The sequence below is a fragment of the Colletotrichum paranaense genome (assembly GCF_030867605.1).
Source record: "Colletotrichum paranaense strain IMI 384185 chromosome Unknown Scaffold_14.1, whole genome shotgun sequence".
NCBI lineage: Eukaryota > Fungi > Ascomycota > Sordariomycetes > Glomerellales > Glomerellaceae > Colletotrichum > Colletotrichum paranaense.
Genome location: NW_026848972.1, coordinates 822,207 through 843,565, shown reverse-complemented (window position 1 = coordinate 843,565; position 21,359 = coordinate 822,207). Strand labels below are relative to the sequence as shown.

Here is a 21,359-nt window from a genome sequence, read left to right as displayed (position 1 = left end):
AACCGTTTCGATGGCAATGGTACCCACGTCCGTCGAGGGAGTAGAGAAGTACCGATTACATATAAGCTGAGAAATAACGCACAGCTGGTAAGTGATGACTTCTCTGGATGGGAGCAGAGAGAGGGGTCTGTGTTTTACTAAACCCATTCGCCTGGTGACCCAAGTACCTCCTACATCAGGCGACGACATCGCCACCCATGTGTTTGCTCGTTGTGATACTTTTCGTCTCAAATGTTTTATTGTGCAAGGAGCACGACCGCGCCCTGCTGACAAGAGAGGAGGGGGTTTGGGGAAGGGGGGAGAGAGGAGAAAGGTGACGTTTCGTCTGGTGTCGTGAGGTTCGTTCATATACAGACACACAGCGCACGCTGACACCGTAACAACCCGTCGCCCTCTTTTTCTTCATCCACTCGTTCTCCTCCTTTCTTTGGCGTATCGCCAGACTCATACTGGTGACTTCTTTTTCCTTCCAAAATCAGTTAATTAGAGTCAGCTCTCGATGCTCGCTCTATCACGAATCGAATAGGATAATCATTAATCGACAACCTGACAGACTCCTGCCGTCTATCGAATAGAAACGGGAGCCATAATGTATAAGTTTCACCTCCTCCTCAGCTTCGCCCTCTTCCTCTTCCTAGCTCTCAGCGCAAGCGGCGCCGTTGCTGCGGCACACCATATCGACTGCCGGCAGGTTCATCTTGGAGCGCGACAGACTCCGGGCCAGGAAGAGACCAGAACCAGAGGAGTAAGTCTTTCGTAAAACGACGCGAGAAAACCTATCGTCAAGTCGTTCTTTAGTGGCTGATGTCGATATGAAATAGACTTGTACGCAGATGAGCAACAAATGTAACTTGACAGGGCGAGATGCCCAGGTCTGCCCGGCGGACTACAACAGAGTCAGTCACCTACCTTGACATTACGGGTGCGAAAAGACCTCCAGTCGCACGAGCTAACATTAGCCCCCAGTGTCCCTTCGACGGCGCATCGTGTGTCCTGATTGAGCCAAAAGGGGATTCCAGCCGCAAGCCTGAGGTGCGTTGCGGCTATCTGGGCAGTACACGTTCGTGACTCAGGAATGGGATGGTTGTGAGAAACGGCAAGAAAGCAAGCAACTTGTGAAGGTACCCTGGAGACTATCTAGGCTCTCTGTTTTCAGTAGAGAGCAGACATCCAAGTGTTCCTTCTGGTATGAATGTGAATCTTCAGTCATGAATTCCGCCCCTTTCCATCCGCATTGTTGATGGTTGACTCCTGTCCCCTTCCTTCTGGCCAAGACTCTTCAACCAGTATGGACCTCTTTCCATGCTCGTAACGCAGCAAATTCGATTGGATATACCGCTCATCTACATGGACTGCCGCCAGGTCACCAAAGCATCTTTCTTCGCACTCGGCTTATCTTGAACACGCTCAAAGTGCCCAAACAGTCGCCTTGACAAGAACCTGGCGACCACGAACTTCCACTACCGGGAAGCCCGCAAGTCTCACCGTGCTGTTGTCCTTGGGGGGAAGAGCTGAAGGAAGGGCGGTATCAGTACTTGTGCCAACGATTGACGACGCAGTGCTGCCCTTGCGGCCCGCCTGCGGTCCACCGCTGAGTATATTTGTGAACATACCGCTCTTGGTCTTGTCCGCCCGTTGGTTCTTGCCGCTCTTGTCCTTATCGCCTTCATCGGCCTCTGCTTCGCCCTCCGCTTTTTGAATTTCCAAAGGTGGAAGCGGCGTCTTCTCGACATCCATGATGTTCAGTTGAATTGGGTCTCCAGGTAGGGGATAGTTAATTGCGACATCTCTGCTCTCTAGCGGCAGGTTGGCTGCGATGCCAACGGCCAATTCAACAATCATGGACGCGCTGCCGTCCACTCCAGCTGGCGGCGGGTCTGTCATGTACTGGAAAAGTGTCGCCGTGAGGTTCGATGTGCACATCCGAGTAAAGTCCGCCCTGTTGTCTGCACTCTCCGGGGAGTTGAGAACTCTCTGCAGACCCTCAAGGGTAGCCATCCGCCAGCTCACGACCTTATTTGTCAATGCATCGAACTCTTCTTGGCTGCTCATCGTGTACGAGAAACGGCGGATGTTGAGCTCAATCTCCTTCAGCTGCCGGCTGAGCTCGAAGTTGAGGCCGGGATGGAAGCACTTGTTGAAGATCTCTTCTACAATCCACCTAGTAATGACGGCACGACCAACGGCTGTCATCTCCTGTTTTCCGGTCTTAAGAGCATCAATGCTGACGAACATATCTAACCACTGCGGTACTGTACGCCAATCTTTTCTGATGTTGAATGACAGATTGTTGATAGCACCATTCAGACGGCTGAATCTCGTTATATACTCGCTGTCGTCGAGGGCAGTCCGCGACTGTGACATTCGCTGGTTGGCGACTGCATTTTGCAGCACCTCAATTTGAGAGTTGAGGTTATCGATCTGGGTCTTGCCGTCAAAGTACAACCGCTTAACATTCTTATACTTAGTTACTGTGACTTGTTAGCACACTTCCAACACAGCAATCATGTCCTCCTTACGAAGCTCCTTGAATTTGTCGGGATCTGTGCCGTCGCGATCGGGGTTGGAGGGCTGTGGGCTGTTCCGGCCTTGCTCTCCGGTGGCGCCTTCAAACTGCCGCGAGTCTGCAGCACCGCCTGGTCGGAAGGCAGCGTTGGCGCTGCCAGTGGTGGGAGGCATGGTCTGGCTTTGTCTGTAACCGGGAGGGCCTGCAGATGCGTCGACCTGACTGCGCAATGCCTTCTCTGTCTCTTGGGATCGTCTGTTCGGGGGAGGGCCGCCAGAGGGAGGGGCCATATTCTGCTGCTGCGACTGCTGCTGCTGGGCTTGAGGTCCTCCTTGCTGGGCAGGGGGAAGTGTTGGAGGCAGCGGGCTGTCTGTGGTCTGTACTGCGTACCTCACTGCGGGGGAGGTTTGGCTGGAATGTACGTTTGCCGACAGAGCGTCTGAATCAGTGATGGGTGATTCATGCGACAACTGGGAAACAGTCTCGGGGTTTTGATGCGAACCGGCACCCAAGTGACTAGTATAGATCGTGGGTGGTCCAGCTTGGTACTGACCAGGCTGCTGGTTGGAGTATTGTTGCTGGTACTGCTGCTGTGAGGGGTCGTAAGCAGGCTGCTGACCGTGTTGGTGCTGTTCCTGTACGGTCGGGATCTGCTGTGGCTGGCGATCTCCGTAGTCGGCTTCTTCGTAGGGGGTATTGTCGAAGTCGGTCGGGACGTAGCGAATGGAGTTGCGATTGGAATCGGGGTTCTGTAGACGAGGGTCTCTGTTAGGGTCTTGTGCAAATTGGTGATGCTCGGTCTCGCCGACGCCCTGTAAGGGAGAAGGTTGTTGATGAGGTGCCGTAAGCGGCCAGTCGACAGATTGTTGGTCCAAGGACTGCTGAGACGGCTGCTGGGACAAAGTAATTCTTGCGGGTGGTGGGTTGCTCACTCTTTTGGACGGTCGGCGAGCAAGACCACCGGTGTTATCGTAGGAACTTGGCGGGGTAGGTTGGGGGGGCGGGGTGTTGTGATGATCGCGGCCCGATCCGCCCAAAATGTTCCTGAGCAGCTTTCGTGCAGATCGCTTTTCGGGGACGGGGGCGGGTTGCTGTTGCGGAAGAGGTGAGGTTGCTTGAGTTTGAGCGGAGGCGGGAGCAGATGAGGTGCTGTTGACGGAAGTTCTGAGGTTGTCGACGGAGCTAGATGCAGCACCGGTTTTGGCGTTATTGGAGTAGGGGGCCACGCCGGGCGGGTAGCGCTGTGACTGGGAGCGGGAGACGGAGTCGGTGTAATCCTGCTGACTCCTCTGGCGCAAATCAGCTATGGGTGGATTGTGGTGCTGCAACAGGAGGGAGTTGCGCGAGGTTGAGGCAGGAGGATGGTAATCGTGGGGCTGTTGCAGTGGAGATGGCCCTTGCTGCCCTTGCTGGTGTTGTTGTTGAAGGAGTTGTTGCTGCTGCTGTTGTTGTTGGAGCTGATGTTGTTGATGAGCTGCCAGCTGGTTCGGGTGGATGTCAAAGGATTCGCTGGAGCTGAAGGCGGTCGACGAGGCTGAATGGGGGGTAATTTGATTGAGACTATTAGCGCCGGCGGCGTTGTTGGCCGTGGTTGTGCCAGAGCCTGCACTCAAGGCAGGAGCGAGGGAGGAGGAGTGAGAGTGAGATGAGGAGGAAGGAGCACCGGCGGCACCAGCAGGGCCGGAAGGACCAGGCGTGGGATGCGATGCCGCTGAACCTCCTAAACCTGAACCTGAGCCAGATCCAGCAGCAACCTCTCCGCCCGGATCAACAAGTGCTTGCTGCGAGCGGTTGTGGTGCCTTCCAATGCGACCGAAGGCCGGCATTATAACACTGTGATGTCGTTGTGCGCAGCCGCCGCAGTCCAACCTGGCTTCTTTTTTTTTTTTGTTTATTGGCCTTTTTTCTTGTTCCCTTGTTGCTTGTTTGGGACGCTTGCCCTCCACTAGAACACTGCGGGTAAAAAGGGTAGCAAGCAGATCGATCGTCCTAGGTATGCCAAACGGCACAGCCCTTGGGTTGACTGACTGAACAGACTGAAAATGAGAGAAAGCAGAGACAGACAGATACACAAGACCGGATGGTGGACCGAACGCGCAGCTTTGCTTGCTTGCTTCCGGGGGTACGCAGCAACGTAGCGGGACAGGCTTCGCTTCAGCTCAGCTTGGCTCAGTCAAATGTCGGCTCGAATCTTGTCTGTCCGTCGATGTGCAAGGTCGAGATGCAGTGGCAGAAGCAATGACAGCTAGCAACCAGCGGCAAGCAAGAAAGGGAAGCAAGAGGATGGCAAGACGAGAGATTGATCAGCCCGTCCTGCTGGTCCCTGTTCCTATTTTTTGCGCGCCTGCGCCTGCGCCTGCGGTTCTGCGTCTGCGAGACCCTGTCTGTCCACTTCTCATCCAAGTTCAATCTAACCTACGTGTGCAGGTGCCCGCCAAAGGAAGCACCACCACCAGAGCAACAGGCAGAAGAACAGATGGATTGGTTCGGATTGGCTACCCAACCTGCAGAAGCGGATGCCGCGCTGGGCGACTGGGTCTAGGTCTGGGTTCCGTGGAGGGGCTTCCTTGGGGCTGTGCACAAGTCAACCCAGGTCGCCGTACGGATACTCCTCGCAAGCTGGAGAGCTGGATTCGCTTATGGCTTGATGCTAGGGTGCTGCCGATGGCTGCTTTGATAGAGGCTGTCAGACGCTGTCTGTATGTCCGGCCAGTCCTGGCGTGCAACGCTATCCCGTTCTCGACCAGCAATCGCAGGCCAGAGACGAATAGCTGCGAAAGAGGGTTGAGGGACGCGCAGTCTCCTCCCTCGAGTCTTTCTGTCGAGTTTCTCCTCCGGCTGCCTCTATTACTGGCTGGGGTCACCTCTCTTCAGACGAACAGCGGTTAAGGCTTGATACTCGTGGGGGACGATGAGCGACACGCTACAGCTGCTGCGGGGGAGGGATCTGGGGTCGTTTGGTGAAACACAGGCTGGTTTCGATCCGCGTCCTCAGGGGTCGTCGTTCGAGGTCTTGTCATCGGCAACCCAAAGATAAAGCCTCGAAAGCCAAGCGCTTGGGTGGCAGAGACAAACGATGAGCGGTTGGACAACAAATTGATGATGACGGGCGAGAGTTCCGGGTTGCTCAATGGTCAGTTGTGGATGTCAACGGTAAATTCGATTCAACCCGATGGAAATTGGGCGGAATGTGGAAGAGGGGGGCGTAATCAGAACGGAGGAGAGGAGGTGAATGGTGTCGTGGTGGGATCCCACGCCAGGATAGGGCTGATCAATTACCTTTTCGCCGGTTGACCTTCTTCTTCCCACTGAGAACAAGCTACGGACACGAGATGTTGCTTCGCGAAACGAATTATCGGATGGGTAATTGGCCATTCAGAGGAAGCCTTGAGAGAGATAAACCGCCAAGGAAATGACACCAGATCCGACATCTTCCTCACTCCGACTCTGAGCTTACTTACATGCAATGTTTGTGTCCGGAGCTCGCGGCAAGCAAGGCAAGCTCAAGGCTAGCAAATGCTTGCCATCTGTCAGCACCAGCGATGTATCTGATAGTTATTAGGGTGATGGCACGGGCTCAGACATTTTCAACATCAGATCTTCCGAAAATTTGGCTCAAGTCTGGACGTAATAGGCTCAAAGATCGTCGGGCATCGGATTCACACAAGCCTTCGTCCGAATTACAACCACGAGCTCATTCATCTTCCGTCAGCAACGACCACCCTTCGTTGTTCAGCAAGACCCTCGTTCGCCTTCAGTCACCTTCTTGGCCACTCGGTAGTGCGGGAGAGCTGCTGCCACCCTGCACCGAACAGGCCAAACCCAGCCCAGACTAGCCGGCCCTTGGCCTGCATCCCCGTTGTCAAAAATCACCGACTACGCAACAACGTGCGGCCCTGCGGCTGACACCCAGCCCCGAACAGCATGCGTAGACGGGGAAAGCGGACCACCCATAATCCGTATGTTGCCCAAGCTGAGCGGTACAGCCCAGAGGGGAAGGGGCAAAGAGGGTTGCCAAATTCCAGGCTTTGCACTCAAGCATTGGGCTACGACTTTCCCGACAGCATTGAGCACTCACTCACGTCTACCCTGCAAGCGTGCAGAAAAGCGCACGCCTCTTGCGGCCGTTCTTCATCTCAAAACAAGTCATAAGATAATGCAAACCCTCGTCGATATCTTGATATTGAGGACAGATTCGACATGCTTGGGCATGCAATTTTGGAAATCTGGGAAATGATGACATTTCACAGCAAACGACAGAGTTTGAGATGGGCATCTGGAATTGCTCTCCCCAGAGGCTGTGTAAGTACCACCTACCTTATCCCCGCCGAACAGGCGCAGCTCGGACAGCTCAGCCCTAACGGAACCTTGTTCGTGGGCATAACTTTCCTGGTGCGGCGTGCCAAGATAGTTTCTCTTCGTGTGTCCTCCTCCTTCACTTTAACTGCAAATGAGCAGTGGGGAGCTCTCTCACCTTATTCTCGGCGAAGGCTTGCTGCCCGTGTCTCCTCCCCCACCTCACGATGCTTTGTCTCGCTCCAATATGGGACAGCGTCACCATCAGGCTTTGGCTCCATATTCGCAAAGGTGGTATCATTAACATATCAACAAGCATACGGATATCTGCAGCATGAACAAGCCATTCCACCTATAACGCTACGTCCGGCTTGGCATTCCTTACGCCGTGTTTGCAAGAAACTAAGCTCCAGCCTTTCAATCGTCTTAAGATGCTTATCAGCTGTTCTAGTCTCCGGTTCGTTTTATGCATCATCGGCGATGGGATGTTTCCTCTAGACACGCAGAGCTATTTTCAGGATATAAACAGGAAACGCGGTTGCCACGATATCCTACTTCTTTGCAGCAACTAACAGGACTAACCTCATAGCTAGATGCTATCTTTACAACCGAGCAAATGAGCTCTGGCAAATCATTAGACCTCGAGCCTAGCTAGACAGCTTAGGTGGAGTCGTCTCCAGAGCAAGATGAAGCTACCTACCAATCAACCTACTGGGGACAGAGAAAACAGGGCCAACAGTACGGAGTAAGCTCAGTAAGGTTCTTCATGTTGAATGAAGTACCGATGCCGTCTACGTAGCACAGCTCATGGCAAATTACAAACACGTGTGCTTTTGCAGTGAAGCTACCAGGGGGTGAGTCATGCTGCGTCATTTGAATTGAATCGCGAGAAATGACATTTCGCTGTACGAATGGACGAGGTAGAGTGAGTCCACAAAGCTACTTTGTATCTCTGGAGCAACTGTCCAAAGACCTGTATCTCCGGGCCTATGGGAACCAAACGAGGGCTTGACGATGCCGTCACAGAATGTAGCATTTGTTCGCATCGTCTTCTTCACCCGTTCAACCGACTGCAGCGCCCTCTGAGCTTGATTTTCTGCCATTCAAACCTGAGCAGTCGTTCAGAGGCTCGCATATAGCTGGGAAAAGCATGCCGACGGCCGGCCAAGCGATCCAATGTCGGCAGGGGTCTTGTACAAAAATGGGGTTTGGAGGGGGGCAGAGGGGAGACCCTTTTGCCTCAAGGTCCTCTACAAAAAAGTTTGTTTGGCGTGGTTAGGGTCTATTAATAGACCCCGTCGTACTGGGAGAGGATGGAAAGCGGGTCCCAGCCCTGGACAGGGTGAATCCGATTTGACTATTCGTGCCATTCTGGACTCGCAGTCTTCAGAGAGCGGACTTCCATTGGCGATGGAAGGCGACTCTCTCTCTGTCTCTCTATCTCTCAGCTCTCTCTCCGCAACTGGACCTATCCGAATCAGGGATGGCTCGGGCTCTTTCCAGCTCACCTCACCTAAGACAAACGACAGGGGGGCAAGCGGGAGGAGGAGGGGCTCCACGGTCCACCAGGTTCACCACTCCATATTCAACACCGGCCGCTGGGGACCGCAGATCTCGCCGCCATCCACAATGACACGACACCGCAATGCCATCTGATCTTTCATATTGATGATCCCTAAGAAATCAGCAGATCTAGCCATGTCTACTGCATTCGTGGCTGCCAGCATTGTACGGATACAAGTCCAGGAAATGCCGGCTTTCAGGTTGGGAGAAAGTGCTTTTGGATGGAATTGAGACGTAGTGATCTCCATACCGGATGTTTCTCGGTGTAGAGCTTTGAGTCGTGACAAGCAAAGCAGTGGTACTCGTAGACACTCTTCGTCAACAACTGATTGCATTTCGGCGGGCATCCTTTAGAGTACCGAGGGTGCCCTTCTTCTTCTTCTTCTTGTCATATGCATCATGCAAGGCTGATGTGAAGGTATGCAAGTAATCATCATGGCTGAGTCCAATAGATCCGGGATCTCGGCCGAAATATTGGTTCTCTGCAGCAGAGCCACGTTCTAGAATCGAGTACTAGTAGAGGAATACGATACATTGGTCGTACGCCTTGTTTGCTTGCAAACCAACCATGGTTGGTCTAATGGGTGCTTTGAAATGGTTGGTAGCTACTTCTCGTGATCCCTCGACGTAAGGCGATCCAGTATGGCATGAGAAAGTCTGTAATCTCAAAAGTTAGGGAATCATGCGCTGAGAGACCGGGATGGCTTTAACTCCGCACTAACGATACCATGAATGTATGATGATTGTCTGTAGCCCAGAACATCACTCTGGTACTTGGGACCGAGGGGTCCTCCTCGGCACGCCTGCGGTTCCGTTCCGTCTGGGTCTCCGTGGTCCGCGGCCCGCGGTTTACTCAGCGGCCCCGGCAGACACTATAAGTCAGCGGAGCCTGCCATCCGCGATTCGAGACTCGGCCCTGTCCAGGACGTGTGGTTATATGTTGAGACATGGACGATGCGGGCCATCACATGACAGCCTTGTATCCGGTCTGCTTTGAGTCGTTTCAGGTGATCAATCTTCCGTGCTGTATCTTCTGGCATTGCAGTGGGACGGCTCTCAGGGTATTGATAACATTTGTGGCCCGGCAGAGGTTGATGATGCGGATGATTCGATGAGGACCGTGGTTGGTAGTGGGCTGGAAAGGCCATCACTACCGAGTTGATCATTTTGAGGGGGCCTGTGGGGAAGGGCCAGTCTTTGGGGCAAATTGAGGAAAAATGATCAACAACATCAGTTCTGGATTACTGCAATTAGAACGCAGGCCCGTCATCTCGGGCCAGATATGGCGACGACTAATATTCAAACCATAGAACGTGATATCCAAGTGATGGTCAAATCACTAGCTTTTGTCGTTAGGATTGGCTCTTTCAGTAAATATGAGGAGACAATGACTGACTTAGAGAAGAAGACGCCAGGAGTCTCAAACCCAGAAGATTGACGGAATATATATATATTAACATGACAATGAACCCCTCGAGGTCGTTTCATTTAACTTAGCTTGCCCCCTGACTTTACAATTTTGCCATCACAAGCACGTTCGCGACTCATGGTCGCCCTTGGCCCAGATCGATAGAGGCAGGACCAGTGACTCTGAAAGGATTACATAGAGAATTACTAGTCGGACGCACTCAAAAATGATTAGGTATCGTTGTTTCCGTCTCAAGATATGTATTGGTAGTTATTCCCTATTGTTTTCTGGAGAACGTTTGGCTGCTCATGTGTTTGAGAACAGCTTTCCCAGTTTGTTTTCAGGTGTCCCGTGGTAAGATAACACACGGCTGGTCTCTGGTTGCGCTGCTATCCTTTGCCACGTAATGAGACGTTACTACGATCAATTTGCCGATCTGGCTTTCCACACAATCCAGCAGAGTTCTCGTGGAAAATTGTCGAACCAAGAACTCATACACCGCCGTTGGCTAGGGTGGGATAATGATTAAGATACAATCATTTTCTAATATTCCAGGATATGATGCTTAAAGTAGTGGACTATGGTTTGAGGTCATGGTGTCGAGATTCGAAGTCTCGAGGAGGTCTTTCCACTGACGGTTTTGACCCATCTCCGTTGAGCCGTCTACCAGAAGCCGGACCATAACGAAGTCGTCGACTGTGTCAAGAATGTGCAAGCCTTGGTAATGCTGTCTACGTCTCATCTCAGCTGCCAAAACAAGTCCTCAATTCACTTAGAGACCGGTAGAACCCAAGGCGAAATGCGTGCCTTATTGTGTGAAAGGTCTGTTTAACCTTTGCCAAGTTGTTGCTTCAAGACACTCAACACCAGCAACGCCGTCTGTCGTTTGCCTGTCACAGGTGGAGCCAACAAAGAGACTAGTCTGTGCCTAGATTCCACCGTCCGACCTACAGTCCTCGTGGCAATAGGTCCCGTTGGGGTTTTCAAGATCAATCCTGGTTACATCTTGGGCTGGCAACACGAAGCTTAGTTACCCAGGCTGTTTTTCCTGAGCAGTTACATGAACCGGTGACACGAATGCTCTGCACAAAACGCTGTGATCGCTTCATTGTATTGTGAATCGTATAGTCAGCGTAGCTGTGTGAAGAGCGGTGTGAGTGCTGCGAGACTGTTAACCTTAGCTTTGGTTATCAGAGTAGCATATGCCATTAAACGTGTTGTCCTGTCTTTCGACTACAAGCCGTGGGGCAATCAGCCAAACGCCAAGTTAGCGACAGCTGCGCTGCCTTCCAACGGCTTCACCTCGGAGATCGACAATGGAAACACCACAAGAATTGCCAGAACCAGCCTCGTATATCTATTGGATGTCTGAACAAAAATCTCACCGCTCGATCGCTGCCTCCCATACTGGAAGGGGAATCATCAAGCGACCCCCGATAACAGCTCTAAAAGCCTATAAGCGGTATCACGTCAAAGATGCGTTGGCTACCAGAACGACAAGGCTTTGGCTTACTGCTATGCAGCAGGAGTTTCAAGATCTGTCTGGAAAGGAATGGATGGCCAAATTCGGCTCCATAGCTCGCTCGTTCCGGCTCAAGGGCGCTGCATCTTCAGCTGGATGGCTGCAGTTGATCACGCTACTAGCTTACATTTCCAGAAGACTGGATATGCTTCTTGTTGGAGTGCCGATGTTCCGTGAATTATCAGAGGTGGGACGAGGGAAAGAGCGTGTATCAAGCAAACAGCTGTCTGCGGCATCTCTTCCGCTGTCCAGACGAAAATTCACAGTAGAGGTAGAGAGGCAATTTGCCGTTCCCGGTAGCACCAGGAAAAATCATCTGTGATCTGCCGTTGCTTATATGTGATTTGATACGTCAGTGTCCCTTAGTCGAGGACGCGTGGTATCATATGGAGGATGTACGATCAGAACCGGCTCAGCCTGGCACATAAAATGGAAAATTTCCCGCTGAATGGAAGGCAATTGTGTGTGCGGGCCGAGCGGACATGACAAGTGACAAGGCCATCAAATTCCTGCGCGGTACAATGTGGTCATTGGGATTCTTGTAGTCCTCATGTGTGTTGAAGGTCAGGGTTCCTCTTCCTGTCCCCTCTGCCGCCTTACTTTGACCACATTAGCAATTGGACATTATGGTAAGCCATGGTTGATTTTTGAACGCAAGGGCTATCACGAGTGGCTTCTTGTAGACTACGTAACTTCTGTCGAACGTCGGTAGCTCTTATTACTTGCTAGAGCTGTTTTGCCTTGAGCAACTGTATGACTGAGGCCTAAGATGAGCAGCGATCCGGATGTGTTCAGGCACATCCCATCAAATCTGTACCTTCCGCATTTGTCATTCCTGGCCGTACTGCCAGCTTTATCTGGCCACGGTTGATGTCTCGTATAATCCACAATCGCCATGGTGTATGACCACGCACAACCGCGGATGCTCGCACCGGGCCGCGTGAGCATACCGTCGGTTGCTTGCATCATGATCCGTCTTTGATGGCAACCTGGTCAAGGGCGGTCTGGGCATATGACATGCTGCCACCGTGAAGACCAGCGAAACCGTCACAGGCTGTCTCCCCGAGATTCTATAAAGCTCTTCCAAGGACTCGCATCGATCCTGTGTCTAGTTCCAAAGGCCGAGTGGCATATATTTGAGTTAACGATACTGTAAAGCTCTTGACCTATCTCTCAGTAAGACAGGTTATCTATTCTTGAAATCTCTTTGAACGCTCATCATGAGATTCCTCAGATTGTTTCCGCTGTTGTCATTGCACTCTTTCGTGTCAGCATTGCCAGTACTAGAGGCACAGGAAGCTGCCAAGTTCCGGTATCCATGGAAAGACTTCACGCTCAGCAACCTCGAGTCCGTCTGCCGTAAACAGGACGGAGACCAGCGATACACTTGCACTCTCAAATGTGAGTATTAATCAAGTCCGATTGATCATCAAAACCGTGCCGGCGCAATGCTTGGCCTGGACCGGTGCCACGCATTCCTTCAAGGCTGACTTCTGGGGCGGCCGCCTGCCCTACCTAGTCGACGTTTACGATTTCAACACGGAAGACGTCGTGGAAGTCAGCGGAGCACATTGCGGCACGGCCTGGCAATGGGACGGCATCACTCCAAACCAGGGCCCGGACAATAACTACCCCAGCAACGGCGTCCTCTGCTGGAGCGCCGGTTCAGACGCCTTCCAGTTCAGGGTGGCAAAGTTTCGTTCCGCCTCGAACTTTGAACTCTACGTCAACCACTTTTACAGGGACACGCGGTGAGTTTGTATCCGGCCAAACCTTGCCTTCGTACTCGCAAGTCATTTCAGAGTTTTGTTTCTCTGCTTGTCTGGCTGACGAGTTCAAAATTATCGACATCGTGCAGATACTTCAAGCCGCCGTATGACGGGAGAAAGGCTCTGGTGAATATTGTCATCCCGGATGCCCATCCTCTTCCACCAGTGGCACCCTATGTGCCTCCTGTGAATCAATTTGAATTCATCGCGACGGCAACGATCTCGAGACGCACAGACGGGTTGTCATAGCGGGACAGAGTGTTGGTACTGATGGTGTTGTGTCAGTCCCCTGTACCCTTTTCGAAAGTTGTACTGGTTCGTCGTGAGGGCGCTCGGTCGGAACAACTTTCCGTCGTGTTTTAGTACCGCCTCATGTTGTGGAAGTTGAGATGGTTTTTTCGACCCCTGACCGGAATGTTTGTGGAATAATGTGTAGTTTGGCAGAGACGAATGGGGAAATGAAATGAGCCTAGACAAAGAATTCATCGAAACCGCTCTAAGCACTCAGAATTGTAAAGTTCCAAAGTGAAGATGACTTCACAATGTTCATTGTCTTGCCTGTTGCTCAATAACGAAAAGTGTCGAGGAACAACGAAAAAGGGTTGGCACCAAAGGAGTATAGCTCGGACTCGCGAGTTGCATTTTCCGCAAGGCCACCCTTAGGCTTCGCAACTCACCATGTTCCCAAACAAGCGCCGAAGAAATCGCAATTGAACTCGCTAGAATGAGAATGAGGAAAGGTTGTCGTAAACTCGCTGGACATTGGGTTTTTGATATCTGCGGGCGGAGCCATAGTTAGGTGATGTGTTCTCGAACGAGACTATACGCGCGTCTGACATGAACGTGACCGACGGACTAGAGAGCGGCACGATTGCTTATCACCGACGATTTGCGGGGATGTTTCTCGGTAGTCGGTAACGGGCATCAAGCTTTTTCGAATCGCCAAGAGATGCAACCTCTTGTCATGTTCTCTCTTGGCTTGTTTTGAACATCACACTGGCGATCGGTTCATCCTCCACCCCCACAGATTGCAGGGAAAGCTGCCTTCTAGCCATGGACTAGAACAGCGGAGAGTATAGCGAAAGAAACACCGATCACGATGCAGGGCGGATGATCGACAAATCATATTCCAAGAGACCTTGTGCTGGCATTAGACGCTGCTCTACTGTCTACACTGACAGAGTTAATCAAACACAAGCTCGAACCCAGGAGCGAGTAGATCATGAGGCTTGAGGATGGCAGACCGCAAACGAGATAGCATACGACGACCGAGTGAGAATTTGTGTATTGTTCGTCGAAAGAAGATTAATTGTTCCTGCATTACACTTCTCCATGGACCATGACTAGTTATTAGTCTTTCCGCCGGCAAGTTGCGAAGGCGGCACTGGACAGGTAAGGGGTAGGGTTCGTGTGTTGAAACGTGCAGATTTGCAATTGTTTTGGAAACCTGTAACCTTAAGTGGGATCAAAACGCGAGCAGAAATGTTGGGACGAAGAAGGCCTCCGCCGCGAAGATCCTACGACAAGTTCTGTCACAACTGTCGCACCTGTCCTAGTTGAAGCATTAAGTTCTTCGAGGGGAGATTCAGTTCCCGGCGCTAAGGGGGAACCTTTCGATGGCCGGCCGAGACGTGTTCCCTGGCGAGACGGGCACTTCCGTATGGTAGGACCTGAATCCCTCTCTGTTGACTCGTGATCGTTTTCGTCCCAATCGGCTCTTCTTGCGTTTTCTCAGATCGTTATACAAACTAGTCCTGTAATCCGCATGTGCTTCTCATTCCCCTTCCCTCCATAGCTGGGCTATCTGGTTTGTTCTTCTTCCCCCGCCGCGCTCTCTTACGTCCGGACCTCTGCGAGACACGAACGAACGGCGCCGATAATATCATCAACCCGTCTTCGTGCCCTTCATAGCAAAAGAGACAGGAAGGCCAACCAGAATGGCCCCTCTCAAAGCCCTTTTGGCCCTAGCGGCCGCCTTCACCGGCATCGAAGCCCGCCTCATGTCCAGGGCAGCCGCGCTCGCCAACGGTGTCCAGATGACAAACATGGCCGCAGACGACCAGCAGATCAACCTCCAAATCGGCATCAAGTTGCAAAATATCGACAAGCTGGAACCCATGCTCAGGGACGTCTCCGATCCGGACAGTCCTAACTACGGTAAGTACCTGACGGCGGCTCAGGTCAACGACATGTTCAAGCCAGCCGAGGCCTCAGTCAAGGCCATCCAGACCTGGCTCGCCAACGAGAACGTCACAGACGTCTCGTACACGGACAACGGTCGCTTCGTCAACTTTGCGACAAACGTCGGCACCGCGAACAAGATGCTCGGCGCCACCTTTGCGTACTATGACGTCCAGGGCACCATGAAGCTGCGGACGACCGAGTACTCCCTCCCGAACGCGATGACGGAGCACATCGAGCTGGTGACGCCCACGACGTACTTTGGCAACATGAAGTCTGACCCGGCCTTCACAAACGCCCAGCTGCCACAGATGCCCGCGCCGCTCTCTCGCAGACAGGGCACCGGGCCCAGCGCGACCGCCAATTGCTCTAAGGTCTTCACACCGGCGTGCTTCGAGCTGGCCTACAACTACGGCGCCTACCAGGCCGACCCGGCGGCAGGCAGCCGCGTCGGCTTCGCCAGTTTCCTCAACCAGTCCGCCCGCCAGGAAGACCTCACGACTTTCCTGGGCAGGTTCCAGCTGCCAGCTCAGAAGTTCACCAGCGTTCTCGTCAACGGCGGACAAGATCACCAGGACCCCAAGGGCGCCATCGGTGAGGCCAACCTCGACGCCCAGGTCATGGCCGCCGCCGTCAAGACCCTCCCGATCACGCAGTACCTCACAGGCGGCAAGCCGCCCCTGGTCCCCAACCTTCGCACACCGACGCAGGCAGACAACCAGAACGAGCCATTCCTCGACTTTTACCAGTTCATGATGACGCAGGAGAACGAGAAGATCCCGCAGGTGCTCTCCGTCTCATACGGCGACGACGAGCAGACCGTCCCCATCGAGTACGCCACGCGCGTGTGCAATCTCATCGGTATGATGGGCCTGCGCGGCGTCAGCGTCCTCGAGTCCAGCGGCGACACGGGCGTCGGCGCGCCGTGCCGCGCCAACGACGGCAGCAACCAACCGCAGTTCACGCCGCAGTTCCCCGCCACGTGCCCGTACATCACCGCCGTCGGCGGGACCCAGGCATTCGGGCCCGAGACCACGTGGGTGGCGTCCGGCAGCGGCTTCAGCAACTACTTCAAGCAGGCGTGGTACCAGGAGACGATGGTGGCCCAGTACCTCCAGACCGGCATCCCCGCTGACGTGAAGGCGTACTACCAGCCCTTTGCCAACTTCACCGGCCGCGGGTTCCCTGATATCGCAGCCCACTCCGCCAGCCCCCCGTTCGCCATCGTTAACGCCAACAAGCTCGTTGGTACCGGTGGCACATCAGCTTCTGCCCCGTTGATGGCCGGCCTCGTCGGACTCCTCAACGACGCTAGAATCCGTGCCGGACAGCCGACTATGGGCTTCATGAATCCGTGGCTGTACAAGAGAGGCTTCAAGGGCCTCACCGATGTCACGACCGGCGTCGCCCAGGGTTGCGGAGGTACGGATTTGCAGTCGGGCAAGCCGTTGCAGGGCTCTGGTGTGATTCCCTTTGCGACATGGAACGGCACTCAGGGTTGGGATCCCGTGACGGGACTCGGCCTTCCCAACTTTGAGGAGATGAAGAAGATTGCTCTTACTAAATAGAATCGCTCTGCCTTCTCTCGCCCCGGAATGATTGGCATTTGAGAGTTCATTTCAGAGGCTGGCTAGCCTAATCGTAAATACACTTGAATTACTGTTACCGTCTCATTCTCCTGATAGAAACGACTTTTGAAATGTAAAGCTCTGTGATAGAAGTACGATGTTCAGTAACTTCAGTTGTACTTTGTCAAGCTGACGCCGAATAGAAGTAATCACCCACGAGAGAATTACCACATGCCAAAGACACTTGCAGACTTCTCGTGGTCTTGCTCGCGTGGCATCTCGCAGCGCTTGCGAGACCATCTCTGCTAATCTTAGCCTTGTCCAAACCGTATCTAGGCAACTTTGCCTAATTATTCGGGTGTTTTTGTCTGATAGCCACTTGACCATCGCAGACGAGACCAAGAATAGATAGGTAGGCAAAATGCGAGATCAGACGTTGACAACTAAGAAATCTAGTTCGTCAGAATCCGACGAAAAGGAAGCGTTTGCTCAAGATAGGGCTGGGAAGCTGGGGACGAGAGACAAGTGAATAGACAATGAAACAAGACATTCTTGCTCGACTTCACCGAATGCAACCTAGTTTCAAGGGTCCTGCGATGCGATCCCGGGACCGTGGGAAAGGCTTCGTACGCATCTAATGAGCCCGGCTATTCTCGTCGCGTGGCTTGCCTGACAGATTCGATGTCCCGAATTTGACCATAGGTCCTCTTCGAATTTCGATAGCGTGCTCTCGGCGCGTGGCAAGGTCCAAGGTCCGAGCCCCGCGCCAGTCTCGCGGATGGCTGACAGCTGAAGTCTTGGCGCCAAAATAGAGGCTTTTCAGGGGTAAATTCGATCCTCCTGAGGAGCCTCTGCGAAAAGTGCAAAATTTCTTCCAGTGCGGCTGTCTTTTCAGCTGGCCTTTCCGGATATGGAGATGTTGCCGTGTTTTCTCTCGTAGAATACAGCGAACGGCACTGTTTAAGACGTGAGCGCTTTGTTGATCCGATGCCCCCGCGACGTTGCGACGGATGATTCAGCCAGCTGTCAAAGTCCCGTCTCGAGAGTCGACACTTTGTTCAGATGCAAGATTGCTTTTCGCCGTTTTCATCGTGTCTCTTGCTGATTCGAGGGGTCTGGTAACAACCTAGAATAGAATCGTGACTGGCCCATGCAGGCCGAGGCGGGAAAGGAGCTGCTAAAGTGACCAGAGTCTTATCATTTGACAAAGTCAATGTGATATCGACAATCCAGATCGGATGGTCACAGAAAGCGGGACCAGGCTGCGACGAGCTGGACGAATCCAACTCATCTGGGCGGCCGCATTATCAACGTGATGAAGTCGTCCTTGCCTGCAGTAGCCAACAGGAGAATTCTTCCTTACAGTCGCGCGCCCTATTTGCCTGTTTGTCACAGTGCTATTCGACATCTCCCCCGAGATGAAGACATTTCAGTAGATTCATGTTGCGTATGCCAAGGTAGGTTCTCTCGGGAAGAGCAATGGTCCAGCAGTCCTGGGCGTAAAAAAGAAAGGGACACTAGTGAATAAGGGCCTTCCACTTTTCGAAGTTTCTGCCGGCGTTCGCGATGTTGGTCACAGCGCTGCCAGATGCCGCGAGCCTGGTCTCGACCTTTCGACGCAGTCCGACGTGGGACTAGCTAAGGTCTGAAAGGGCGAAGGCTGCTCTGAAGAGTTCAGGGCCACAACCCTTGCAATCTTTCACGATGTCCTGAACAACTGGACGGCAACCCAGCTCTGGCTGAAAACCATGAGTTCGTAAGGTTGGCGAGACGGGGCGTTGCAAGGATTCGATTGGACAGTTCTGGGGCGGAGATATCGTGAACCGGGAAAATTGTATGCGGGATGGCAATAGTCGAAAACGGGATCTGCGCAGGCTCAGGGGTTGGCTAGATAGGCAGTACAGAGTTCAGACACGCCGACAGCTGAACTTGATGCATAAGGTTGACCGGTATTAGGGCTCGCTACGCGAAAAGAATGCAATTGCCACGTTCATCGTCAATTTGATAGAGATGATGCGTTGAGAGCTGAAGCCAGCATGTGTTGAATAGTCTTTGCTCGCGAATTGAGACAGAAACTATCTGTTCAACCGCTGGGCTGAGAGATCTGCCATCCATTGTTAAGCAGCACACAGCGGACGCCGGCAACAAGACCGCGTCCTGGGCAGTGTCGATCAAAAAGAGAATCCAGAGACTTGACTGATTCGGGGCAGCAGACCGACACTTGCGTTTCTTGTTTCCTTTCAGCAGATTCAGCGTTATGGAGGCTTTCTAGTCAAATTGACTCGCGTCTTTGTTGGGATTCACCGCACCCATTGTTCAGCCTGTTCGGACTGCTCAGGCCTCTAGCGCAGAATTTGGCCGGGATGGCGAAACGAATGCATAGACCCAAGTCGAAAGATGAGGCGATGATACCCAAGTGGATTTGAAGAAGCTGAGGTCATGGGAAAGACCGAAAAAGCGCCACGGTCGGGATGAATGGAAATCGGCGCGACCAGACGTTGGGAACTTCAGACCAATATTCTCCATTGTGCAGCATTGCACCACAAACGTAGCTGAGAGTCGAGATTTGGACGTATCACAGTCGAGCCTGGTGCCTAGAAAAGCAAGATAGTCGTATGCAGCCACATGGTATCTGCAGCGTTGCAGTGGGTGTTGCGGGCGAGAGAATTTGGATGTTTGATTGTCGTGACCCAAGGCGAAAAGGACCAGTAACACAGCTTACCTACCTTAGGTACACGGCGGCCGCTCCCCGAAGAGCCCGATAGGACGTTGCGGATATGCGAATATGCCGTTCAAAGTGCATATGCTCTGAATCACGTCATCCAATGGGACTTCTTCACGGTAACGAGTACGCAGCTAAACAGCATAATGAGCAGCTATACGTGTAATGACATGCTCGTTTCTGCAAGGCACAGGCGAGAGGGAAGGTGTCGGTGGAAGGATGCCGCCGAAGCAACCAAGACACCACCTCGAGACACAACCTCATCTAACCAAATGCAGAAACGACATCCAGGATCTGCCGCCATCCGTGACTGCGCTGCCGCTGCCTTGCAATCTGCATGTATCGCCATCATCATCACCATGGGCGGCGTGCCAGCTTGCCTACCAACGTGCCAACGAGCCAACGTGCCAGCTTGCCTAGCTTTCCCGTCCCTCCTCCACCCTCTTTCAATCGGGTTCCATCGTCTGCCTCTGCCGGCTTCCTTCAGCCACCATTGTACGACCATCACATCTATCTACGACGTGCATGGAATGGGCCTGGTCTATGGAATACTTACACACTAACACTTTTTGTACGCCATACCACCCCTGGAAATCGGCAGGACCAGGCAATGTCACAGGTTCAGCAAGCCACTCTCGCCCACCTAATCTCTAGCCATCTCATCTCAATCATCCCATATTGACAATTCCGCCCGAACCTCGCAGCTACATGGGATGACGGTGGTTTCCCGTCTTACGCCCAAATCCTCTCCAGTCATTCTGCAAGTTACCGTCATGCATGGCTCTCGGACGAGACAATGACTGAGAGCACACCATTCCCGAAACATTGTTGCATGCCTTCGTGGAAAACACCGTATTGCTCCCAAAAAGCAAGTAACAACGGGAAGCCAACTCCTTTGGGGTTAACGAGGCAAGAATCCACCTCAACTCCGCCAGAGGTGTGCTTCAGGTCGGCCCCAATACGTGATTTTTCACCACCGCTCACAACCTTCACCGTGGCTAGTGCCAAGCGGAGAACTGTGAATGCCCACCAATCTTAGATGTAGGCATCCAAACGCCCTTTTACTTCCTCGAAAAGACCGATACCTTATTCTAGAGCCAAAACACACAAACCTTATGTGAGGACTCGGTCTGAAGATCGCTCTTATTGTACGAGCGTCCCCCCACCCACGACGCAGAGACAACGGGAAACCTACTGCGTAGAGAGACACTCGGCCCGGTCAGCGTTATGTCTCTCCCAAAAGTGGGATACCCTCGCAATCCCAGGGTTGCTCGCCCAAGTGGTCAACGAATAAGGTTACCAAGACCTCGGAAGGCCCTGCCAGCTTGCCGTGACCAGGGTTCTGGGACGAAAGTAGCTAGAGGCCAAAAAATCAATTGTCCTGCAGCTTGCGGTATGCCAATTTTAGCGCCCACAACCAACTTGGCCGGCGCAAGCCAAGTAGACGAGCGGAGGTTTTCAATGGTCAAAGACCTCTCGGAGGCTTGCTTTGCGGCAAGGCTAAGCTTGGTCAGGAAAGGACTGGAAAAAGGCCTTTTCCTCTCTCGGCTGTTGATATCAGCTAGCTGTCTTGCGCTTCTCTGCTTACACGACTTCCTTGAAAGCACAGTCTAGAGCCTCAGGAGATGGCCGATTTAGACCACGCTAAGTCAGGACGGCTCTGGTCGTTCCTGAGCTAGACTGCCCCATCATCCGCCGTTCTTCTGTCTCTAACCTTTTGTTTTGCTAGCATGTTGTTGATCACCAAAATCGCCGGGGTTTTCTCTGGCCGGCTTCGACTATCGTGTCTCCGGCGTGGGCGAGTGCCCTGATCAACACTGTCGT

The 21,359-nt window shown here is 52.9% G+C and overlaps 5 protein-coding genes across 5 annotated transcripts, besides 1 other annotated feature; 4 read left to right on the top strand and 1 right to left on the bottom strand.

Moving 5' to 3' along the window:
• Positions 1–589: 589 nt before the first annotated feature.
• CPAR01_14122 (uncharacterized protein) lies at positions 590–1,068 on the top strand (the record flags this gene model as incomplete). Its single annotated transcript, XM_060498373.1, has 2 exons — positions 590–745; positions 859–1,068. 2 exons carry the CDS (start codon positions 590–592, stop codon positions 1,066–1,068), a joined length of 366 nt encoding a protein of 121 aa, XP_060343107.1.
• Positions 1,069–1,407: 339 nt separating this feature from the next.
• On the bottom strand, positions 1,408–4,332 carry CPAR01_14121 (uncharacterized protein; the record flags this gene model as incomplete). The annotated part of the gene is made up of 2 exons (XM_060498372.1): positions 1,408–2,471; positions 2,520–4,332. 2 exons carry the CDS (start codon positions 4,330–4,332, stop codon positions 1,408–1,410), a joined length of 2,877 nt encoding a protein of 958 aa, XP_060343106.1.
• A 412-nt stretch (positions 4,333–4,744) lies between these two features.
• CPAR01_14120 (uncharacterized protein) lies at positions 4,745–5,395 on the top strand (the record flags this gene model as incomplete). Its single annotated transcript, XM_060498371.1, has 1 exon — positions 4,745–5,395. The coding sequence occupies one exon, from the start codon at positions 4,745–4,747 to the stop codon at positions 5,393–5,395; it is 651 nt and encodes a 216-aa protein (XP_060343105.1).
• A 7,120-nt stretch (positions 5,396–12,515) lies between these two features.
• On the top strand, positions 12,516–13,313 carry CPAR01_14119 (uncharacterized protein; the record flags this gene model as incomplete). The annotated part of the gene is made up of 3 exons (XM_060498370.1): positions 12,516–12,696; positions 12,815–13,046; positions 13,154–13,313. 3 exons carry the CDS (start codon positions 12,516–12,518, stop codon positions 13,311–13,313), a joined length of 573 nt encoding a protein of 190 aa, XP_060343104.1.
• A 1,688-nt stretch (positions 13,314–15,001) lies between these two features.
• CPAR01_14118 (Pro-kumamolisin) lies at positions 15,002–16,813 on the top strand (the record flags this gene model as incomplete). The annotated part of the gene is made up of 1 exon (XM_060498369.1): positions 15,002–16,813. The coding sequence occupies one exon, from the start codon at positions 15,002–15,004 to the stop codon at positions 16,811–16,813; it is 1,812 nt and encodes a 603-aa protein (XP_060343103.1).
• Positions 16,814–18,379: 1,566 nt separating this feature from the next.
• Positions 18,380–18,451: a sequence feature (Short protein (CPAR01_14117, KAK1523264.1) was converted to a misc_feature.).
• The last annotated feature ends 2,908 nt before the right edge of the window (positions 18,452–21,359 follow it).